Below are 25,131 nucleotides of genomic sequence, written 5' to 3' on the forward strand. Positions count from 1 at the left end.
GTTTCCGGACCGGCTGATCTCGAGTTCTGCAGGCGGGAGGTGTGACCTGGCGGGTTTAACACCACCTGCCTGCAGGCGGACGTGGCAACACCGGCACCACCGGTTTCCACTTCCCCATTCCCATGGAGTCCTATAGGACTCCATGGGGATGGGGATTTACCGAATTACGCCTCCGGAATTCCCTGGTCACCGGGGTCGTAATGCCCTGGTAATTCCAGGAATCATGGAGGCGGAATGGTAATACGAGTCTGGTGGTAACCTGCCGCTTTTTCTGGCTCGGTTACCCCCGGACTCGTAATGAGGCCCATAGTCTAGTCGAGAGTGAGTTCCATGGGGGGGAAATAAAAGGAGCAGCCCCTCTCATCCCCCTTGCTTTCCCTCCAGAGGACATAGGTCAAGGTCTATTAGTGCGCATCTCAGGGACCTCGAAGATAGAGCCTTGTCGCATGCTCTAGGATCCGATCTGTCCAGTTGTGGCTGGAGCACACAGTTGAAGTCGCCTGCTCAAATTTGCTCCCTTTATCTGTGCTCCCCCATCGTGTCCACCACCTCTGGTAAGTATGTATCATTGCCGATGTTGGGAGCGTATGTATTCACCAGGCAAATGTCCCGCCCCTCCAGTACTCCTAAGAGAATAAGGGTCCTCCTTGCCTCGTCCTGTACCATCCTAGTGATTTGGAGGGGAACCCCCCCTTGCTATCCAAATCCATGCTCCTCTCGAGTATGAGGAATACGGCTGTCCAACCCCCCCAAGTATTCTTCACTTTCCCCAGTTCGGTCTTGTCGAGTTGCATCCCTTGAAGAAGTGGTATCTGCACCCCCACCTTTTAAGATACCCCAGTACCACCCTCCGGTTAGCCAGTCACCCCTTACGTTCCAGGTCATTATTGTCACTAACCCCATTGACTTCCCTACCCTCAGCGTTCCTGGACAATTGACATACTTGGAATCTTGGGCCGGGCTCCACCCCTTCTCCACCCCCTCCCAAGTCCCCCAACTTAATAACTGCTAACAAACTGTCAACCTTAGACAGTGAACCATCATCCAACTTGGTGGTGCCCTCATTTAATACCTGCATTTCATGCGTTAGCCATTTGTCTGCACCCCCCTCCCAAGAGAGGGTGACATCCGGCCCACGGGCAGGGTTGGGCAAGCTTCCCTCCCCACCCCTTAACAATGGGGGTGGAGAGAATACGCCAGAGAACCAACATGGACCTGAACCTAGGCGGAATGTCCGTCTCTTCCATTGCCTTCTTCCTACCTTCTTTCCGCCGGCCAAAGTTCAGTCCACTAGGACCTCCTGCGTTGTTCAGAGTGCATCCTCTACCCCGGGTAGTGCTCAGATGTCCGGATCATGTGATTCCCCTGTCTGACTTTATTTTGCAGTTGCTTTCAATTCACAGCAATTCCTCTCCCTCGGTCGGGCTCGGACCACTTTAATCTTGCTTTCTTTTTGTTATCAAAATTCGAAGTCTTTCGTCTGTGCGATGGGTTTTCATTAAACCATTGCAGGACCACTTTGATTAACTTAATTTAAAAAAGTCCCATAATGCCTTTCAGTGGCCTTTCATTTCCTACTTTCCTTCTCAAATTCAATGTGCAGGTTCCCGCTCCAGCCACACACACGCTCACCAAGATCTCCTCTCTCTTTCCATGATACTCATCCGGTTAACATGGGGCTGGCGAGCAACTTCTTTGGAGCTTTTTGGGTCAAGGTGTTAGGGAGAATTCTCTCTTTAGGCTGAATCTCCTAACCTAGTGAGTCCCCCAGCAGCTTTGCTGGATTTCTGGAGTTGTTTTTTTCCCCCTGCCAAGAGTGAGACTCTTTTTCCCCCATTCTTGGACATGATTTATGGTGTTCCTTTGACTGGTAATGTGTTTTATGGGCTATGGGGTCCTTTACTCCATAGGGTCTCATGTGTTTTTACTATGTGTGTTACACAGCACCCTGCTTGCAGTAACACAGGGGTGTCATAGTGACACCCCACCATAGACTCCATACCCTGGGACTGACTACTGTCTCCCAGGGCATGTAAAGTCACCATTGGCTTTACTAGTCCCAAATTATTAACAGAAAACAGTACAAACCATCATATTGTGGACATACTGGTCGGGGCAATTCGATTGCCCCGGGGTCTGTTAGTCGAGGTTGCACGTCTCTGTCCCCCCTGATCGAGTTTTGGCTGGTGGCAGTGGAAACTACTTGTTATATTCGACCGCGAATATTTTCCTATGGGATTCTCCCATTGTTCGAGGCTACCAACTTTAATTATTTAATTCTCATAGCCTCGAACATACCGCCGGTTTTTATTTAATTAATATTATTTCACCGGTTGGTATTTTTTGCCAGGACTCGATTCTAAAATGGCGTCTGTGTTCTCTTCTGTGACTCCAACCCAAGTCGAGCCCTTTGTTCCACTTTTTGGCGGGTTTCTCCACAGAAGCCCCAAAAAGTGGTACCACTCTGTCTGGGTACCACAGGGGGTGTAGGAGGGGGTTTAGGCACCCTGGACTGAGTTACCTTGGTAACTCAAGTCGCACTCTTGTGTGATTGGCCCAAGTGGTGAGCCGGCCGGCTCACCACTTAGCATGTTTGATTGACAGCTAGGCTGAGTGAATGGGGGTATGCTGCATAAAAGCAGGGCTTTGGGGACTGGAACTTCAGAAGTCTCCACAGGACCTGAGAATCCGGTGAGGGAGAAGCTGAGCCGACCTACCACGACGACACCACTGGTGGAGCCCTGCAGAACCGACTCACCACTTCCCGACGACAGAGAAGATCTCTCGGCTGGAGAGGCTTCTTCCCCTGACTGGTGGGCACAACCAGTTTTACCTTCTTTTCTTCGCACCCCAGACCAGTTTGTGGCCGAACTGCCCGTGCCAAGCACCCCGGCGGCCGGATAGCCACTCACCACTGAACCGCGAATCAACGGACCGCTCCTTATACCTGAGAAACTCTGCGGCTGGTTTCTTCCCTGCCAGTGCTACGGACTCATGTCCTCCTCCACGACGAGATCCTCTCTTCCCCCAGACGAAGCACCGACTTGCATCCCCTGCCAGGAACAACTGCCCCCGCTGGAGTGTTCTCACCACTTTAAGGTACCGTGTCCGCCAGGCCTCCCTTTCTAAAGATTGCTACAAGGTAATAATAACTTCTTAACCTTCTGGACTGGGCTGGCCGCCTTGACCCTCTAACTGGTCCCTTTCTTTGGTCCAACTCCTTTTTGAACCATTACAAGACTTTTGTGCACTGCAACCGTGTGACCTTGGACACATTTCGTTTCGATCCTCTTAAAGCGAATCCGGCCTACTGACTCTGAATTCACAGTTTTACTTTGCCTTCTTCTCTTGTTATGTTCTTGTAAAAGTGTTAGGATCTGTTTCAATTTGTTCTCTGCTTTTCTCTCCCTTTTTAAAACGAACTATTAGAGTGCCATCTACGTTAAGCGCTCGCTGATGTCTGAAAATAAGTGGGGCTTTACTTAAGACTTGTCTAATATTCTTTTAAGGGAGTGTATATCTTTTAGTGACCGTGTTTTTGAATTGCTTACTATTAGTGCCTGTTTGTTTTTCTAGATGTGGTCTCTTTTACACCAAGCCCTGGTCAGTGTGTACTTGTCCTATGGTGTTCTCTTGACCTATTGTGAATACTCTGTATACTGCCTAACTCTTCTTGAGGGAAGTCTGACTGCTCAGCCACAGCTACCAAGTGAATCTGTGTGGTACAGACTGCTACCAAGTGGGTTTACTGCCAAACACCTGTAGTCTTAAATATTTTGCAGTGGTTCCAGAGGGAACTGCACGGGTTTCTGCCTAACACAAGGTCAGGGTCTTCCCACCTGCCCCTCATGCACCTGGGCTTCCCTTCTCATGCCCAGGGGAAACCATTCCTCCTGTGGACAGAGTCAGCAGGATATGATCTGCCCTCTCTGGCTCTTGGACGGCACAGCTCCTCAGCCCTGATGCAACCCTTCAACGGGACAGGATCAGCATCTTAGCCCTCAGCTCCCATTCAGACTCTATGGGGTTCTTTAGGCACTCTGCTCTTCACTGCAACCCCAGCTTGCTCAAAGTGTGTCTTAGTGCTCCACCTTTCATACTGACAGGGTGTGTTCATTGGAGTCAGGTGTTGGTGGTTGAAAACGAAGGCCAAACTCTGCCTCTCCTTGTTAATGGGTCAAGATGGAGACTGCCCATAGGAATCCATGGTACATTGGTTGCTATGCGCAATCTTCATAGCTCTGTTTCAAGGGGATTGGGTCCTCCGACGTATTCCATATCTATGACATGTAATCACCACAGCTGTGCTGCTTCGGAAACTTTTTTCGGCGTCTGCCTCCTGCGTCGATGACGTCGAAGCGCGGTCGTCGAGGGCCTCCTCCGACGTCCGACGTCATCCGATGTGATAAGTAGGACGCACGACGCCCGTAGCCTCAGTTCCGTTTTTTCCGCGAATGTGTTGCTTCGTGAATCTCGGTTAACGCCTTGACTCTTTGGAGTTCTGTTCTTCTCGGTTCTTCAAACCTGTTCGTTTTGTGAAAATCCTTCATGTGAAGATGTCTTCTACTTCGTCTTCGACCCTGCGTCCGGGTTTCAAGAAGTGCGGGGAGTGTGGGTCCAAGATGTCGGTGACGGACTCGCACAACGCCTGCCTCTGGTGCCTCGGGGAGGCCCACGACACGGATGACTGTATCGACTGCCAGTCGCTCACGTCCAAAGCCTTACGCGAACGTAAGAAGAAGTTGTCGGTAGGTCCGGTGTCCAAGCCCAGGAAGTCCAAGTCTGCGGGGCTTTCGACGGATGATTCGAGGGGTGACTCTCCGCGTCATCGTGGGAGGTCTCGTGGGTCTCCTTCTAGGAGTCGGTCTCGCCACTCCTCAGCCTCATTCGAGGCATTCTCGGAAGCGCCGACACCGGTCGTCTTCCAGGTCCTCTTCGGAGGACTCTGCCCGGCACGTCGCTTACCCCACCAGCCGTGCGACGCCGGAGGAATGAGCTGCCTTCGGGAAGAAAATGCTGGCGATTCTTGAGTCGCAGGGTACTAAGCCGTCCGCGCCCCCGAGTGGGGTCGGTGTCATGATCTCTGCTTCCAAAAGGTCAGGGTTTTCCCAACTCCCTTGGAAGCAGATCCATAACCCAGGTTCCGAGTGCCAACCAGTCCCAATTGGGACCTTTTGGACCCAGTCCTGGCGCCAGTGGCACCAGGCTCATAAATATGCCCAGTCCCAGCACTGGAAGTGCCGGGCTCATAATGCTTGGGTGGACTTACCTGCAGCAGACCATGCTGCTTACTTGCCTGCCAGTTGAGCCTCTGATCCTCTTCTGTTTGGAACTACTTTTCCTGTTGGGTGGGGCAGGAGCCACTCCCTAGATTCAGAACACGGGAACTCTTCTGGAAAGCAGGAACTCTTTTCTTACCTAGGCGTGGCTGTGGAAGGAGACACCTAAGCACTACAGGAGGCTATTTAAACCACACCCGATGGATGAATCTTGCTTTGCGTTATTCTGCATCCTCTGCAGCAGAACGCTTTTCGTGTCTTCTGCATCTGATCCTGGGCCTAAGGAAAAAGGCTTACCATCCTGAATCCAGTCTTCAGCAACACCTATAAAGACAAGAAAGAACAGGTTAGCATTACGGTCTTCAGTGACAGCTCTTCACTTACCTGGTCCATCGGCTGTCACCAACGCCTCGCGCTGCATTCCGGCATCTGAAAGACAAAGGCTTACCTACTCTTCGTGCGCTCCGGAGGTCTTCACACTGCATTCCGGCATCTGAAAGACAAAAGCTTACCAACTCTTCGCACGCTCCGGAGGCCTTCAGCGCTGCATCCCGCATCTGAAAGACAAAACAAGGTGCGTTTAAAGACATTGGGGAACTTTAATACTCACGTGCCATTACTCCTTTCCACATCTAACCCAGTGGGTATTCCGGCACCCTGCAGCCGCTCCGAACTTGTACCTGCAAAATAAAAAGACAGTTAGAGCGCATCGTGAAGCAGGCAACAAGCGCTTACTTACGTGCTTTCAGGCGCTTCTATTCATCACACGGGCTCCATCTTCAACTCACTTCAGCCCGTCATCCGCCATCGCCAGAACCCTGCAAAACAAGAAACATCATTACTAAAGACTTTAAAGACATTAGAATTACTCGAAACTTACCGTTCGTGCAGTAAACGACGGACAGTCAAGAGTCAAGAGGCCTGCTCCCCTTATCCCCTTATCCAGTGAAGAAACTGGTTACAGCACCCTGCCCCGAGGCAGATGGAGAGCACGGCGTTCGCTTACCTAAGGTGAGAGCGTTAACCTTTGGGGTTCTACAGGAGAAGAGAAAGGGAAGAAGAGAGAGACATTCAATAACCCAGTTCCTTAATCCCATATTTTCTATCTGCAGACATCTTACCCTTCGAGTCAGACATAGAGTGCACAGAGGTCCAGCCCAAAGAGCCAGCCGTGTGTTACACATCACCTTTGAAGATACGGTATACGCCCAGTCAAGACCGGCGCCTCTACGGGAATCAGGTGAGCGTTACAGTCGGTCGTGAGAGGTCGAGAGACACCGCTCGCAAGAGTGGTCAGCACGAGTCACGGGAGAGGTCCCGTTCGGACAAGGAGACTCGTTCTCGACGTACCCGTTCCAGGTCCCGGACCTCGACGCGTTCGAGACCGCATGCACCTGTGAGGTCTTCGAGGAAGACATCGACGTCTGAGGCGTCGAGGGCGTCGACAGTCTTTCTCGAGGCTCCGAGGAAGTCGTCGAAGCCGTCGACGCTCAGGTCGTCGAGGGACACGCTCGGGGCTCCGGCTTCGAGGGCTGTGTCGACGCCGCCGATGCTGGAGGCGCTGCATCTGACGTCGACGCCGATTTCCTCGACGCTGATCCTCTCGGCGCTGATGCCGGTTCTCTCGACGCCGGCGCCGATTCGATCGTCGCCATCAACGCCTTTCGTGTCGGAGGTACCCCGTGGCACGGGAGAACCCCCTAGGAAGGCTCTGGTTAAGAGCAAGCACTCTCAGGTGCCTTCTTTTCGCCACCTGGACAGAGGCGGATGAGGATTCTGATGGCCTGGTTCCTAGTCAGGTTCCAGATGAAATTGTCTCGGGCCATAGTCAGTTTGACGATTTGAGACAGTCACTGCATGATGCCAGTGGACTGGACACCTCTCCGGAGGTGGAGTTTTGTAGGCCTGAGCCTGGCTCTCATGCCGATTCCTCGTACCAGCGCCTTATGGCTAGGGTTTCTGAGTACTTGGGATGGTCTGCTCCCCCAGGGGAGTTTGTGCAGGATGATCTGGCGGACATCCTTGATGATGGTCCCCCAACTGATCCGGTACTGCCGTTCCATATGGCTTTACAGAGAAGGGTGGCGGCGGCTTGGACTGCTCCGGAGAGTCTCCCGGCGGTGGGCAGATCCTTGTCGCGAAAATACCATCCAGCCAGTAGCGACCCCTGCTATTTGACCAGGCACCCCACTCCGTAGAGTTTGGTGGTGCAGGCGGCCACGGCCCCGGCAAAGCCGGCGTCGTACCCTACCATCCCTCCTGATAGGGACGACAAATGTTTTGATGGCTGATGATACATATCGAGGGGCTATTGGTATATGAAAATTCTTGTGACTATCTGTCCCAACTAGACCTTTGGGAGAGCAATAGGGAAACTAAAGAGACAGCCACCTTAAAACCTTCCCCACAAAAAATGTTGAACAACGAGTAGTAATCTCTTCAGGTGAGAGATCCTGCTGGGAGAAAGGGAGGACCCCGAGAGTGATTTTTGGAGGAATATGTATCTTTGCCTCTGGACCTAGTAGAACCAGCAGATGGTCAGAAGACCCCACAGAACAGCACAGGCTCTGGGTCATTATTTGAAGAAACACTCTTTCTGACTAGTCTCGCAGTGTCTTAGTGTAACCGGAAGAAAATAAACAAACTATAGTTTTCTCCAAAAACTGTAAGTCTAAGGGAGAAATCAACCGTGTTCCTTCTTTGTTAGAGGGGAGTACTGAAAGTAGAGAAACCTTGTGTCCCGTACACTCCATTGAGGTACCTACATCTCATCCCGATTGGCAATTAAAACCTCAAGAAAATGGCAACATCAAGGTGACCAACTCCTCTCACGATATGGGCTGTCCCTGTTACAACTGTGGAATGTTTGACCACCCCAATGACCCTTGTCCTGAGGAGTTGCATTTTCAAAAATTAACAATCATGAATATGAACTATGCCTGAGACAAGAACTAGGGAGGATGATACTCCAGTTTCTGTTTTACAACATTAGAAGTGTTTTTCTTATCAGAGATGGGGGCATAGTACAAAATCTTGTCCACTAAACCAAATAGGTTTTTTTCAGATGCCATCTCTAGAGAATACCATACAAATAAAGTGGCTGGATAATAAGATGAAAACCGAAAGCCCCCCTGGTGCACATCCTTCACACCAAGTCTAATGTAACAAGAGCCCAAAGAAATCCCTTTCTCAAAAGACAAAGAGGAATCAAAAAAAATCTGAAGCTGTTTTATACACTGGGGCTAAAACCACCTATAGGGTACCTTCTATAATAGGAAGGAAAACCATTTGGGCACATCTGGACAGTGGAAGCAGGGGATGCACCATACGGTCAGATTTACTTTTCCAGGGATGGAAACAGATGGGTAAAAGAAAAATCCATTGTGTTCACGGTCACATTGAGAATGAACCCTTTGCCCAAAATTCCTTTTACCATCTTGGGAAGAAGGCTACAATTTATCGTGATCACTAATCTTACAGCCCAGTTAGTGTTCGGAGCTAACCTACCCCAATTTCACCAGTGGGTCTCACGAGTGGCAGAAATACACAGCAAAACCTTTAAGGGTGAATCTCCCGATTTAAAGCAGCCATCTGACTTCTGGGAAAAAGAAAACAGTTCAGGGAAAGACACCGATTTCCAACAAGAAACCTCAGATAAGGAATTTAAAATTGCCCCTTATGCAGGAAGCCAGGTGTTTAGGGGAAGGGTATGTGAGAAACCTAGGAGTATTCTCCCATTTAGACCCTGAGAATCCTCTATTCTGGTGGCCAGGGCACAGCCATCGGCTTTGGATCCAGACCCTGGGGATTGGACCAGTGCGGGGGGATCACCCAGGTAGGGGAGTCAGGGGTCATTCTCATGGGAATACCCTAGACGAGACACACTATCCTCCTCTCTCCAGTTATCCACAACTACACGACCCCTCTGTCTTTTTGGGGTGTTTTCAAACACATAACATCTCACCCCTGAACCCCATTTCCTGATACTGAGAAGAAGAAGCAACCTGGAGGGGTGGGGATTACCAGTGAAAAACCCAATAAGACACAGAAGACAGACTACAACACTCTGACAACAGGCTGTCCCCTTACTGAAGTCAGGCATGGTCAGGCAGACCAAGCCCTACTCACACACCTGCTTCCCATTAACCTCATACAGGTGTATAAAGGGAGGCTGCTGAGGGAGAAAGGTCAGATGCAGTTGGGAGAGCAAGAGGGAGTCTGCAAGGCTGAGACCGGCAGAGGATCCTTCTTCAAATCCCAAACACCAAAAGCAAGCTGGGAAGATTGTCTGGATCTGAGTAACCAAGAGGCTGGGAGTTGTCAGGTGAATCTAGAGGAGGACAGCGTGCGGTGATGCTGGCCCAGTGAGAAAGAAGTGCTGCAATGTGTCGCATGAGCCATGTCTCCTACGTGTTGGCTTCAGGCAGCCAGGATTTTGCTGTTGAGGTCCGGACAGTTGCTTTTTCTCGTGGGACCAGTTCTGACCCCAAGGATGTAGAGGGGCAAGTGTTGAAACCCTCACTTCACCCCCCACACCAAAGGACAGAGCCGCTGACCTTGCCACACTCCCCGGTGAGTATGATCAAAAGAGAGAGTGAGAGAGACTCGGGCGAGCAAGTGGGAAGCAGAGCGCGTGTGGGAAGGCACCAAGTAAAGCGGGCAAGTGACCTGAACCCAAAAAGGAAGTTGAAAGTTGATGACAAAATAAATGAGGTTGGTCCGAGCCTGGCGGAGGGAGATCAGCTGAGAGCTTTTGGTTAAAGCAAGTTTGAGTGGAATTGAAATTGGTCTGTACCTGGCAGAGGGAGACTAATTGAACATTGTGTTAAGAGGATCTGAGCCCGGCTGAGGGGGATCCGGGGTGAACCGTGAATCACCCAAGAAAGTGATACCTGAAAGATTAGAAAAGCCAAAGTAACAGAGTGGCCCCGTGTGAGTAAACGCTATATCGGAAGTCTCTGTAATATGAAAGGAATGTCCCTGAAGCGAAGGGAAGTGATGTGAACCGTGAAAAGCAAAAAAACTAAAAGCCAAAACACAGAAATCACTAAGTAGAGAAAAGGTGAATAGAATCCCCAAGAAGGCTTGTTTGAAACAGAACTGAATGTAAAGTAGAAGGAATTGATCTTAAGAAATACAAGTACCAGAATGCAGCAGTGTCTGAGTGGTCATGTATGGGATTAAAGCAAAGGCAAAGCCATATAGTTTTGAAAGTCTCTGACAGTAAAGCAAAGTGAATCTGAAAGTAAGAAGGTTGGGGAAGGATATTGTGTAAACCTGAAGGAGAAGCGAACTTTAAATATTATTTTGCATTCCAAGGTATTCTACGTATAAGAGATTTTCCAGGGGGCCCTGGTGTTTGTTCTGAACAGTATCCTTGTGCTGGAGAAGCCAAAGTGTGTGCTAAGCTCGAGTGTGCTGCCTTGCCCTGTGCTGAAAATGTGGGCAAGGGAGGCCAATGGTCTGAACATCCTGACATATCATTTTGTGAACATGTCTTTCTTTTTCGTAATACTGTTTCCCACACTATTTGTATTTAGAGGTATGGATTGGTAATAAGTTTATTAGTGTAGGCCCTTTTTATTTTGACAACACACCACTGCGTTATTATTATTTGATGGTTGTAGCTGCTCCCATCCTTAGATTTAGGGTTAGAACTTCAAAGGGTTCATCCAACCCTTTGAAGTTCAATAAACACACTTGAACTGTGGTCGCTTGTGTCTGTCTTACTGTTGATACAATGCCTTCCTTACAAGGGACATACTCTCTTGAACTGTGTTATTAAGAAAAGCCTTGAAGCGGGAAGAGGAATCAAGGGACAGAGAAACAAAGCCCCTTGTAGGAAAGTGGACATTATCACCTGCCAAGAGGAAGGAAACCCTCTCTTGGCAACACCAGGAGCCGGCAGCCTGTAGGACCAAGGTTGTCTGTCTTTTTGGAGTTGTTTTGCATCTTTTGAGAACTTTTGTGTTTTGAGCTACAGCGAAACTATTGAACTACTAAGAATAACACCCCCCTTGCACTTTAATTTGAGTTATTAGTGTGAGGGCTAGAGATAAGTTTTTTGACACAACAGTGACTTTTTTGCTTTTGGACATCCTGACCGACCCATTAGAACATTTTGTTGAGACAGGGAATCCCCTCTTAGTGTTAGACCTAGTGAGGCATTTCCCCAACCCTTCTTAAGTTGAATAAATGTTTTATCAATCAAAATGCCACCCTTGTATTGGTCCCTTGCTTCTACACCCTTACAATTCCTACCGAATCCAAAAGAAATTACCTTATGTTAAAAGCAAGTGCATTCCATAGGAATCCATTGTAAATGCTTCATGATAATTTGCAGGCAGCATTTACACTTTTCTACTAGCGTTGTGGTAAAGTGAAGGGAAAAGACAATTTTGCCTATGTTATACTCCCAACATTTCCACCACTTAGTGGAAATGAGGAAATGCTGCACGATGGGGACCTTTTCATAACGGCCTCCTCCATGCAATTAACATAGGGTCGAACATGATCCCCTTTGACTCCAGGGGCCCTATCACAGAAATGTGGGGCTGCTGCAAGTGCAATTTTGCACTATATCAGAAATAGGGGATAAATCACCCTATTGCAAAATAATGTATTCTTTTAAGGCATGTTTGCATCTGGGCAATGTTTGCCACAGTGCTAATTTAGAATGTACAAAAATACATTGAGTGAATAAGCGTTTTGCACTGATGTCATGAAAAATTGCCCTTGCACTTGTGCAGTCTTGTTTTAATGAGTCTTATAGTCGGCCATGATGGTTCACGTTTTGAGGAAGAAAGTTGCTAAATAAAGGATGCCATAATCGGTGTACTTAAGCATCTTTCCCTAGCAACAAAAGGTATTTATCTTTATCTGGGCACCATAACCTATTGTGTAATACCTTCTTTGTTTATTTTTGGTTGGTTGAATGAACGGCTAGATGCATTTTTTAATAAAAATATTGCTTTAATTTGTTTCAGGTTTTTCACACAAAAAATAAGCAGGGCATAATTATGCATCCAACTAGCGTTTTTGCCAGTAATCCAGAACTGCTCCAGGTTGAGAACGAAGACGGGGACTCGTCCGTTGGCAGCAAACAAGGTACTGAGAACAGACCAACAGGAGCTGGTGCTCTACATAGTCATGTAAAAAATGCCACTGCACACATTATTCAAAACAGCTATTCCTGAAATGTTTGTATTGACTAATATCAGAAAATGTTCTTGCATTTGGGTATGATTCAGCCAAACCGATATTATAAATTCCTTCCAGTATTGCAGATGTATTCAGATTTTAGACGGAACCGCTTCACAAGTGTACTGTCTTTTCATACACATTTGTCTCACCTAGCAGAACAGTTTTCTTAGTTTGTGTTATTTCAATGCACCCTCTTGAACTCGAGTTTTCCAATTCACCAACAATCAATAACAACATGTAAGTGCCCTCCCCCTTGTAATTTTTATTTTATAATTGGTTATTTATAACGCGCTTGTTAAGATGGATTTCTGAACTCTGACCTGGTGGGCAGAGATTCAGAAGTCCAGCCTAGTTTCTTGGAACAGGGTAACCTTCTGGACAAGCCAGAACAATCAAGTTAGAATTTGCGGCGGTTAAGACTAGGTCTCAGGAGGGGTGAGGGTCATCGAAAGTCCACAATGAGCACACACAGTAAACACCACAAATTACTCTGTCAGGTGTGTATATCAAAAATACATATACATTTATTAAAGGCCTTTTTAAGTAAAACACAAGATAAAACTACAGCAATACTAACACAACACTTATACTAGGAAACATATTTTCTGTAACTATTGGCCTGAAGTTATATTAAACAAGTAGAGGTCCACATCCTGCAACAGAAGTGGGTCAGACGGTGCAAATATACTTTAGGCAGTTCTTCAGCAACTCAATCCCTAACTAATAGGCAGTCCAATCCCTACAAAGTGTGGTGCCTTGTGCTCAAAAGTACTTTGAGCGTGGCAGCACTAGGTTGTGCGTTAAAGTACAAAACAGGTCTCTTCAAGGGGCTGTAGTGGCTCAGGAAGGTGGGTGAGGTGATGAAGAATAAAGTTCCACTATTCAAGGAGGGTCTCCACAAGAGGGCAAAGCAATTTACAGGAATTGGGAATAGGATGGTAGCACAGGCTACCCTAACGAAGGAGAGTGGCCCTTGGGGGACACTTGTGCATAAAGGTCTATGGATGAGCCAGGGGCCACCGGTAAGTGTTGCAAGTACTCACTGACCCTCGGCATAGTCCGAACCAAACTTCGCTAGTCAAGTCCAGTTTGCTCGCAGGTTCGAGTCCTGCAGTTGTGCGTCTCTCTGGCTTCAGGACCTCAGTCTGTGGGGGGACAGTGGCGTTTTCTCTGCTTGGATCGGCTAGTTCCACTGCAGCTCAACTTAGGGCACAGGATGGCACAGCAGCAAGGCACCCACAAAGCTTGTAACTCAGCAGGGCGACACACATCGTAGGCTCGGGTTCAGGCAGACTCTCCTAATTGCAGACCTAGGAATGCTAGGTGTATGAAACTCAGCAGGAGAGTGCTTTCTACCAAGAGTTTACAGTTCCCAAAGTCTCAAGTCGTAACTCAAGACGGCGGAGGTTCCAAGGCAAAGGTCCCATACAAGCTGGTCAGTTCACTGGGCGGTTCAGGAACACTTCGGAAGGGGCTCGTTCGCAGGTTAAGCAGGAGGTGCTGAGAGTAGTTAGTCCCACTATTCCAACGAGTTGAAGCGTCCTTGCAGGCCTTCTATGATCGGTCAGAAGCTGGGGCTCTGACGGGACAACAGCGGGGTCAGGGTGCCAAACCTTCCAGAGGGTCACTAGAATTTCCAATGATCTGTTTCTTCAGTTCAGGATGCTTGGCTCCTTTACTAAGTTTGGTGTGAAGTCATAAAATTGACCTGGAATAGGTCTCTAGTGCCTTTTCTTATCCAGAATCTCATTCACACAGAAACAAATAGAAACCAATAGATCTGCTCACATTCAACCATTCCAGACGTGGACCAGTCACGGACCACGGTGGTCCAAACATTCCAGAACACCAAACATCCTTGCATCCTGGATGTGTATTGGAACAAGGCATGCAGAAGCCCTCAAAAGCTTTGGTTTGTGTCGGGTCTGCATGACCAAATAAGGAATTTCACGGGTCTGCTCGACCTGGGGAAGTCGAAGGTGCAAAATGGCCAAAGCACAGAACAAAAGACCTCGTGGCATGGCCATTTTAGGCATTGGCCACTGTCCTGGGCCAAACCTGGTAAACGCAGTTTGGACCATTGAAAAGAGTCAAACATGCTTTAAAAGAGTCTGCTAGCAAACATAAGAGTCCAATCTATGAACTCTCCCTTCCCCCGCACACTCTACTGCTGAAAAATCTACTGGATTAAACTACACTGTAGTTAAAATATGTGTTCTTGAATTATGTCCCTGGGGATCTGTCATCCAGGTGTCCAGGACACAGGTATCACTATTGGATCCAGTTCCTGGGGGTGGATCAGTGAAGGAGGCTCACCTGGATGGGGGGGTCCTTGGGGAGTGGGAGTGGGACACTGGCGGGTGAAATGTGGTATCCCCCTTCTTTCAACACCTTTTCCCTATCCTATCACATAGGATATTTTAAAGCACTCCCCCCCCTCTCTTTTCCGACACAAACAAATTCACACAACACGAAAGACAACGGACTAACATCAGAGCTGTTTACCTGACATGTCCCAATACAAGGGTCGGGCAAAGTCAGTCAATTGACCAGAATCATGCTCACCCAACGACCCTTTCCCTTCCCCGCAGGGATAAAAGGTGGCGCACAAGAGCCCAGGACGAGCAAGGCAGACCGCTCGATGTGAAAGCTAACTCAGCACAGCAGTTCAAGAGGAGGAGAAAGACGGTGCAAACCGAGGGGCTGCCAAGGAGAGAAGCAACCTTGACCTTTCCAACCACGGCCCGTGAATCCTCCACAGAAGGAATCATAAAACTGCAAACAATAGCCAGTGTGTGATGCAGGAGATGTCTATGGTACACGTGACCCTCCCCTGCTGATAACCAAGCCGAGGAGGATCCAGGTGATAAATCCTCACCCAAAGTCCATTTGGAAAGAACTCTTTATTTGTTGTTGTTGAATACATCAGGCCCTCAAAGACAAAAGATTTTTTTATTGAAAAGAGACTTAACCATCGAAGAAACTGGAACAGAACTGTCGGCTTCTACTGGGAAAGTTCGATCGTGTGCTATGCTCCAAGGTCCCACCTTGTCCTGTGCTAAAAAACATGGGGAAGGGAGACCCCTGGCAATCGCATCCTGACTTATTATTTGTGAACATTTCTTTCTTTATTGAAAACCCTATCCCACACTCTTTCTGTAATTAGTTGTAAGGATTTGGCAATAGTTTTCTTTAGTATTGGCCTTTTTTCTTTGACAAGACGCCACAAGGACTGCCTTATTTTTCATTTGATGGTTGAAGCTTGCTCCCATCTTATGCATAGGTTTAGGTTAGGCGTTTTTCCACCCTGCATTTACAGTTTAGAAAACACCCTTGAACTGGGATCACTTGTGTCTGTTTTTATTGTTGCCACCATAAATTCCTTACATGTTGTACATTCCTGTTTCCTACGAAAAAGGCAAGATATTTTACGCCTAATTGGGCCAATCTGCTCTTAGCTGGATTAGCAGTTAGGCCAGTGATTCTGAGAACTTTCATGGTATAAAAATGGAAGAGATAGTCCTCCCAAGTTTTACTATAAATTTACCACAGAAATCAGAAAAGGGTTGTAGGATTTGATCCATGAGGCATGGGAAAGTCGCCGGTGCACTGTGCAGACCGAAAAGGCTGACTCTAATTTGGAATAATCCTAGCAGTGTTGAAAACCAGTCTTTTCCTTATGTGGTCCATATACAGGAACTTGCCAGTACCCCTTAGTTTGATTGAAAGGTGGCTGCTCGGAGTTTATCAATTAGATCACCGATGTGTGGCGTGGTCTAGGCATCGAAATCTGACATGGCATTAACTTGCCGGAAGTCTATACAGAATCTCCAGGAATGGTCGGGTTTAGTGACCAACACGATAGTAGAGATACACAGACTTGATGAGGGCTCAATAATGTTGGCTTTCAACATTTTGTTGACTTCCTCGATCACTGTTTACGGGCTTCCGGGATTCGATATGGTTTTAAGTGTACCACTTTACCTTTAGGTGTTCTAATATAGTGGTATGTACCTTTTACTCTTCCTGGTTTTTCTGATAATACATCAGGAACTGAAAATACTACATCTTTTATATCTTGTCTGTGTTGAGTAGATAACTCGGAAGGAATTAAATCAAAGTTATCTTTGTCTTCAGGAACCAGACAGGCTAGTACTTTGGTATGGATGGCTGACGGATTCTCTTTCCACTCTTTCAATAGGTTTGCATGCTATAATTGGATTTTCTATTTTCTATCCAGTTGGGCTACTCTATAAGTACAGGTTGATGTTCGTTCTACTAACTCATAGGGTCCGTGCCATTTGGAGACAAGCTTGTTCTCTGAGATTGGTAAGAGGACTAGTACTTTCTGTCCTATTTAGAATGATCTTAAATTCACTTTCTTGTCATACGTGGTCTTTTGTTGGCTCTGGGCTTTTTCCATATGAGTACAAATTAAGTCTCATACCAATTTCATATGTTCTCGCATTCAGGTGGCAGTTTACGAGATGGGAATAAGGACCTTCTCTCGTTCTTTCCAGGTTTCCCAGAGCATGTCCAGGACATCTTTTGGCTTGGGGATTTTCTTCACTGCAAATAGTGCCCATGGGATCATTTGGTCTCAGTCTTTCCCGTCCTTGTCTACCAGTTTTCGTAGAATTGGTTTTAGGGTTTTATTGAATCTTTCTACCGAGCCCGATGGGGATGGTACACAGAAGTTGGCCAGGTGGCAATGTGGAGTAGCTCTTTGACTTGGGCCATAAGCTTAGTCATAAAATTCGAGCCCTGGTCCGTTAGTATTTCCTTGGGAAAACCTACCCTGGAGAAACACGGCAGAAGATGTTTAAAGATCTGCTGGGGGGTGGTATTTTGCATTGGGAATGCCTCTGGATATCACGTTGCATAATCCACGATCACCAGGACATAGTTATTACCTAATCTGGATGTTTCAAGCGGTCCAATTATGTCCATACCAATTCTTGAAAAGGGGATTTCTTTGATCAGCAATGGGTTCAGAGGGGTAGGTGATGGGATGTGCGTGCTGGTCTTTTGACATATTTCGCACGTCTGCATGAATGTTTTATTATTTATTTAATTTGATATAGCTGAGCAAGTCAACTTTTCAAATTTACCAACAAATCATAATTACAAATGTCAACTTTTAAAATAATATAAGCAGTAAAAAAAAAATAGTTCCATTTCTAAGCAAAGAGTCAAGTCAATATAGAAATATACAGACATAAAACATACTAGAACTTTAGCGCAACCTATTCCTGCACCTTAATTATTATCAGCAGGCAGGATCAGTTCCAAAAAGTGCACAAGAGCCTTAATCACTGCAAATCTTGAGCTATTGAATAACATGCTCCATACCTGATTTTCATCCCGACCCACATGGAGATTTAACAAGTCACTAAAAAATGTGTCTCGAATTAGTTTCAAATTTGAACATGATATGATCAAATGCTGTAAAGTTTCCCTCTCAGTACGTAATTTACAAAAACGACAGAAATTTAAATCTGGAGTAATGATTTTGCGCCTCACCAAAATTTCTCGAGTGGCCCAAAGATTTAGCCTCAGGCGCAAAAATTGGCTACGTACATGCTGAGACGGGCATTTCAGTAAATAACCTGCCACTTGACCAATATGCTTATTTACGAAGTTATTGCTGTCAAAATCTTTATATTTTAAACAGGACGTGTAATTTTGTATCCAAACCCAATAATTATACTTGGTCTTGGCACGAGCTGGGTTTTCAAGCAGCAGCTGTAAAGAAATGTCAGCCTCCACCAACGTGTCAAGAACTAAGTTCCGCCATTTCAATAGGAAAACATGATTTGCACAAGACAAATGCCGTGCTACAATACTCAAAATATGGTTATTTTCAATGCCACATAGACATTTCCGAAAAAACAGGCACATTCTCCATTTTACTCTACTGGATAGTGAAGTGAGTCCTAATTCAAATCGTAAAATGGGCATAGATGATCAATTTGGTAGGTGTAAAACCTTTTTCCAAAAAGCAGCCTCCATTTTGTCCCACATTTTATCATGAGCATATAGTTTGGATTCTGCTCCATATAGAAGAATCGGGATTACTTTCTGCTCATAAAATAGGACATGTTTTAATGTAAACTTCCCATATTTATAATGCAGCAATTTAGCCTGTGAAATAAGCATCATGAGTTTCTGTTGTAAGGTGGCAGCATATTTACCATCAATGGCAGTATCTTGCAAGAGAAGGCCTAAGTATTTATATTCTTGCACAGCTTCCATAGATTGTTGACAAATAAACCAATTACGAGATACATTTAGATTTTCTTTGCGGCTTACATACCATAATCTGTGATTTCTCTTTTTTCTACATATACTGAGAGTGCTGATAACAGAATTTGAAGGCCATTGGGAGTTTAAGAGATTAAAACTAAGTCATCAGCGTATAATAACCACGGTATGCGCTGACCTCCTAATTCTGGGGCATCAGATTTAATGCCCAAAAAAGAGAACCCCATATCCAAAATAAACAAATTAAACAATATTGACGCTAGAATACATCCTTGCTTAAGGCCCACAAAAGTAGAAATTACAGAAGATAGAAGACCGTCTATGGATAATCTAACTCGCATGGTAGTCTCTGTATGTAATTGAATAATTAATGCAAGCAAACACGGAGGGTAGTCTAACAATATTAGCTTTTGAAACAGAAGGTTACGGTTTATTGAGTCAAAAGCTGACCGGAAATCAATAAAAGCAAAATATAAAGTATAGCTACTGAGCCTTCAACATGTTGATGGTAATGATGTTTGGAAGAGTCCCAAGGCCACTGACAAAACCGGATTGAAATGGATCACGCTTAAAACAATTTTTGGATCAAATATTCAGCTCTCTAAGAATAAGAAGACACAAGATTTTACCCGGGACATCCAGTAGCGATATGGGCCTATAACTAGCCGGATTTGCCCGGTCGCCCTTCTTGTTAATGGGGATTAAAATGGATTGTCTCCAGGATGAAGGAATTTTCTGAGATGCGATGATATTACGAAAGAGGAGATATAATATGTCTGCCCAAATTTCCGGAAATTGCTTCATATGAGCATTTGAAAGCCCATCCGGACCTGGTGCTCTTGAGTGACTTGCCTTGTTGATAAAGTATAAGATGTCATGTTTATCAAAAGTTAGATGAAATTTAGGCAGAGGCTCCAGCGCAAGTGCATTTACCACATCGCTCGGACGGGCAAAAAGCCTAGAATAATACAGAACCCAAGCCTCCTCAGATACATCATTTAGTTGGGCTGCAACCTGTGTACCCGCAACTGCCCGATTGATGATATTCCAAGATTGTGCTGAGTTTTTGTCAGCTACAGCTTTAAGCATGGTACATCCATCAATTTGATATAATGTGTAACCCAATTCCTATATCTAGTTTTAATGCGGACAAGGGCTGCAAATCGTATGTCATCAGGGAGGTGAGCAACTGGCCTTTATTCCGTACGTACCACAGCTTTCCTGGCTCTAAGTTCATGATCAAAGCAGTGCAAGTGAGGAGGGTGCTTTTGTTTATATAAAATTGAAGAGGGCTGAAATAACTGCATTAAGTCAGAATACACTACCTCTTGATTGTGAGCCCAGTAAGATGTAGACTTCGTCTTGTTGACATAACACGATTTAAAAGCTTCTAAGGATGACTGTGTCCAAACGAGACGATTTCTAGCTGTATTTACTTTATATACGCCCATAAGTTTCAAAGGATGTGTCTGGGGAGTGCTAGCATCGAGTGACCAAGTGGCATTTAACGCATTGTGATCACTGACATCAGTGTGAATTACTTTGAATGATTTGACCTTATTTAACATACCTGCGTTAACATAAATGAAATCAATGACTCCCTGACTATGAGCACGATACCAGGTGGATCTCGGAGGAATATCCTGAGCAAACGAACCATTTAACATAAACATGTTTTTAGAATGAACAAGGCTTGTCCACTTTGCAAGTCGCTGAGTTTCAGCTTTACCAAAAGGGCCCAAACACTGCAGATTCAAATCACCTTCCAAAATAATAGCATCTGACTGTCCATCCAACATTATAATATTAAAGGCTTCGTTCACCGATTCCAGAAACCTATCCTCAGAAATGCCAACGGGGTTCCAATATAGGTTAATAACAGAACATGAGAAGTTTGGACCAACAATTCTAGTCATTTGCAGAAAAGGATGTGGCGAAAACCAAGGTTTAACGTTTAAGGTAGAAGATTGTTTAACATCAGTTAATAATCCGGAAGAGGGGCACCCCATTAAACCCTCAAATGCAGGGGACAGGCCCAGATCGAGGTTATCCCCCGATGGCGTGGAAGTAAGCCAAGATTCCTGTAACAGAATAATATCAAAATCTAACAAATGCAAGGCTTGGTTATTCAAAAGATGTCTATGGCCTCTAGTATTCCAACCAAGAAATGACAGAGACAAGGCTAAGGAGCCAGTATGCTAGCCTTGAGTGTGTTTAAGAATGCCATTTCCTGGGAATAAAACAGTCGGTTGTTTTTTATTCACATATTGCGTTGTTTGGATATCAAGATGTTTCTCTAGATGGAGATCAAGGACATCAGTATTAGTAGCAAGAATGAAGCCAAGGTCAATAAACTGGGACTTAACCGCCCAAATAGCATTTACCACTACCCTTGTGTTTAACCAGAGGATAACAGAGGAACGTTTTGAGTGATCCCGAAATTATACCTGCTCAATATCAATGGTTCCGATATCATCCAGCTCGGGCAGTTCGCTAAAAATTGCCAAAACGGATGCACGATTCTAATTATATTGAGTTGCTGGATAAGGCTTATATGTAGTGTATCGCAGATCGTTTGGTGACTGCCATCTGCAGTTTTTGAGATGAAGAATGAGGCAATGATTTTGAAATTACGTGATTCATACTGTGGTCCTTTCCTTGAACGGAATTAGCAGTTGCGAAAAACTTTAATAATGAAGATTGAATTAATTGTTCCATGTCGCTCACAGCCACAGGAGCTAAAGTTGGCACATGTGTCTTATTATGCAAGTGAACCTGTGACACGCCTTCAGATAAGGTACTAGATTTATCAGTCTGTAAAGGTGCTAAATGGACCTGCTGAGCAATGGCAGCAGCTGGTTCATAAGTTTTGACCATTTCAGATGGCGCAAAAGACAACTTCTTAGGTATAGCTTTGGATGCCATGTACTCATCCACAGCTTGCCTTATTTTTTTCGCCGCTCTGCGGTGGTCAATGTTCCTGTATCAATAGATGAGGAAAAACTCTTATTGGACCGTTTATTTACATGCTGTCGAGGCATATCGGCAGCAACATTTATTAAGTCATTTAAAGGACTATGAACTGGGACAGCAGAAGCAGCTACAATTGCGGATTTAGCCTTCTTAGCTTGCGGTTGAAGCAGGTATTTTTTTTTTTGCTATTGCTTTAGAGGCCATGACGGTAGTACTTGCTGGAATGTATATATTTTTTACAAAAGACTTAATGTTGGCCACCCGTCTACTAACAGATTTTATATTTTTAGATTTTTTAGAAGCGAGACCTTTATTTGGCCTCGACTGAGCTGATACATCAGGGACACTTGCATTTGTGCCACCAAATAGTGCATCATTTTGCTTTTTTTGCTCTTTGTCAGAGACTACATTTACAATAGTTGGTAAGTCAATGATGGGTTTAACAATCAACGGAATTGACTGATAGCGCTGTGAGGCAGCGTCAATTTGACAAGAGGTTTGAGATGCAACTGAATTTTTAATGCTGAAGGGACAGGTTAGATTTCTCAAGCTATCAAGCTTATTAGACAAATTCAGTTGGCCAGATAGAATCTGGTTAAGCTGATTAGAATGTACATCATTCTTGCTAAGTAAAACCTCAAAAAGTTTGGCCAAAGCTAAAATTGCAGTGTTCATCGATGTTAGAGCAATGCCAGTATGTACATTTTGAGAATCAGGTAAATCTTCGACCGAAGAGCAAGGAGCCCTCATTTTTCTAGGGGTTGGAGCAATAAATGATAATTTTTCAACAAAATTAGCCGCACTAAAATTTGTAAATAAGATGGGTGACTTAGATAAATGATCAGACATAGTGTGCAAAGAAAAACAGGATGCATTTGAGTCAAGATCAATGACCGCCAAGACCCCAACAGAAGAAATCAAATGCCCATTCAAAATCTTAGGCTCATTTGAAATAGAAATGGGCGTGCCTGATTCATTTACAGGTAGGGCGACAGTCCCAGTAAGTGCATTATTAAGGATAATGCTATCCGTTAAAGATACATTTTCCTTTGCAAACGTAACCACGGCACAAGACACTGGCGCATGTTTTACAATCTGATCAATTTTATCTTCGACCACCACAGCATGCTTAATGCATTGAACAAGTGAGACACCATCAGGGCCTGCAATCTTTGGAGCGTCCGCACGGCAAGTAAGTGTTGTAGCAGACAAACCGCTAGTCAAGGCGGTATTACCCACCAAGCTTGTTTCATGAAGAAAAAGACGAATGTCCATGCGTGACAATTGACCAGTTTTAGATTTGATTTTTGGTTTTGTAAGGCTCGAACTTGGAGTGGCGCTCAAGCGAGGTTTTTTCGTTATAATAGGAGAGGGCGCACCATTGATACAGTGCATATCTGTTATTGACGGCATCCCTGTTTTAAGTGAATTAATACCACGTTTCATGTTACAGTGAAAACAAGCAAGACAATACTGTGCTTAGGCTGGACGCCCCTATTCACCAGTCTAAGGCACTATCTAGGGGAAAAAGCGCGGCCAATCAGGGCAGGTCGGAGACAAAAAATGTTAAAAGAGGGTTGAAGGGTGAGTTATTACACCTCCAGTGTAAGCAACAAAAACACAAACAAAGGTGCCCCTATAACCACAGGGGGCTTGGCCTTAGTGTCTGCACAAATACAGAAATAGATGTGTAAGTGAGGGAATTCACCCCACCGTCACAATTGAATAGGATCGTATCCTATCCAAATGACATAAAATGCAGTCTATAATACAACAAACATAAAATTATAAAATGCACTGGACACAGAAAGCAATTCAGAGTGCATCAAACACTGCCTAAAAAGCACTCTTGGATAAAATACAAATGGATATAAATCGCTGTACAAACAATCAAAGTAATATAAGTGCGTATATTATATTAAATATGTCATTGGTTCCATAAAGGAAAAAAAATCTGAAAATAATAAATAATCCCACTCCCATAAAACAGCGTGGACCAGAGGAAACGCTCAGTATCAGGGTAGGGAACGCCCGAGAGCTTGTGGAGCTGCCAGAGTCCGACTCTCCACCCCTTACCTTGATAACTGGTAATAATTAAGTAGGTAACACAGCAGCTTACATCCCCCGTCTGGATTACTCACGGGATCGGTGCATGTACACAGGTCACAGCCTAACAGCACAACAGCGGCTCCAGCCCTTACTGCGTCCTGGGCTAAACGCCGCAAGGGTGGTTATGCCTCGTTTAAGTGCCGGTGGATAGGTCACGTGATGAGTCATGTGATCGTGACAATGCCCGCCTCCTCCAGGAAGCGTTAGTTAGATGCGGCAAGAGCGCGCACTGCTCGCAGTGCCGGTTAAGCAAGTATCACCAAAAAACAAACAAACATTCCTCTGGCCAAGCGGTCCTGTAGGATTCAGCATTTTTATATCAGCGTAGATACCTGGCCAGTAAAACTTTTCACTAATATGCGCCTTTGTTTTTAATTGTTTTAAATGCTCTCTGGTAAGATGGGAATACTCTATTTCCAGTACAACCTTTCGGTGGCTTTTGGGTATTACCAATTGTGTTTTTACCATACCTTCAGGGGAGGTTTATGTTCTGTAAAGCAATCCATGTTTTAGAATGAAAAAGGGACTCCCCTTCTCTAGGCCTTTTTCTTCTGGAATTGCCTCTAAAAATGCTTCAGCGAGAGCTGGATCATTTCGCCGGGCCAAGGGTAGGTTGGGATAAATGTTGGGTTCTTCTCCCTTCCTTTCTTCGATGTTAATCGATTTATCAGCTCACTCAAAGCCTAAGTTACCGCTTTCTGTTGTATCTGGTTCACTTTCTTTAAATAGAGGAAATAGAGCTCTTTCTGAACTTCCCTGGGCAATTCGATCTCCCCAACGTACCCCAATAGGGATCTTGTCATGGTATTGTAAGAGAACCTTCCCATTGCTCCCAAAGTCAGAGTCCACGCGAAGCCAGATTTTGGGTCCAGTCGTATGCAACACCCCAGAGGAGGTATCAAAACCAAGTCTGTAGGAATCATTCCCCTTTTCCCAGGGGTAATAATAGCTTCCCTGCTGCTACAGATATCGAACCCTATTGATTCTGTGGTGGCGATGGAAGGGCTAGAGACCCTCTGACGAAGCATTTTAAATTGTATGGTTCCCCAATTAGTTTCAATTGAGTCACATCCCACTGCTGACACACTATGTAAGGAACTCATGGTGGCAACAGTAAAGGCAGACACAAGTGATCATAGTTCAAGGGTATTTATTAAACTGTAAATGCAGAGTGGAAAAATGTCTAATCTAAACCTAAATCTAAGATGGAAGCAAGCTTTGACCATCAAATGAAAAATAAGGCAGGCCTTGTGGCGTCTTGTCAAAGTAAAAAGGCCTATACTAAAAAATAAACTATTGCCAA

General features: G+C 45.4%; 1 protein-coding gene across 1 annotated transcript in view; it reads left to right on the forward strand.

Annotated features, from left to right (window-relative positions):
- The window catches only part of DHX34 (DExH-box helicase 34), a 1,224,470-nt gene that overhangs the window by 685,075 nt on the left and 514,264 nt on the right, over window positions 1-25,131 (forward strand). Inside the window, exon 12 of the mRNA XM_069644554.1 lies at window positions 12,266-12,386. Coding sequence (XP_069500655.1) covers window positions 12,266-12,386 — 121 coding nt within the window. The remainder of the gene's footprint in view (window positions 1-12,265; window positions 12,387-25,131) is intronic.

Source organism: Ambystoma mexicanum, chromosome 2p, assembly GCF_040938575.1.
Source record: "Ambystoma mexicanum isolate Mex_15411 chromosome 2p, UKY_AmexF1_1, whole genome shotgun sequence".
Lineage (NCBI taxonomy): Eukaryota > Metazoa > Chordata > Amphibia > Caudata > Ambystomatidae > Ambystoma > Ambystoma mexicanum.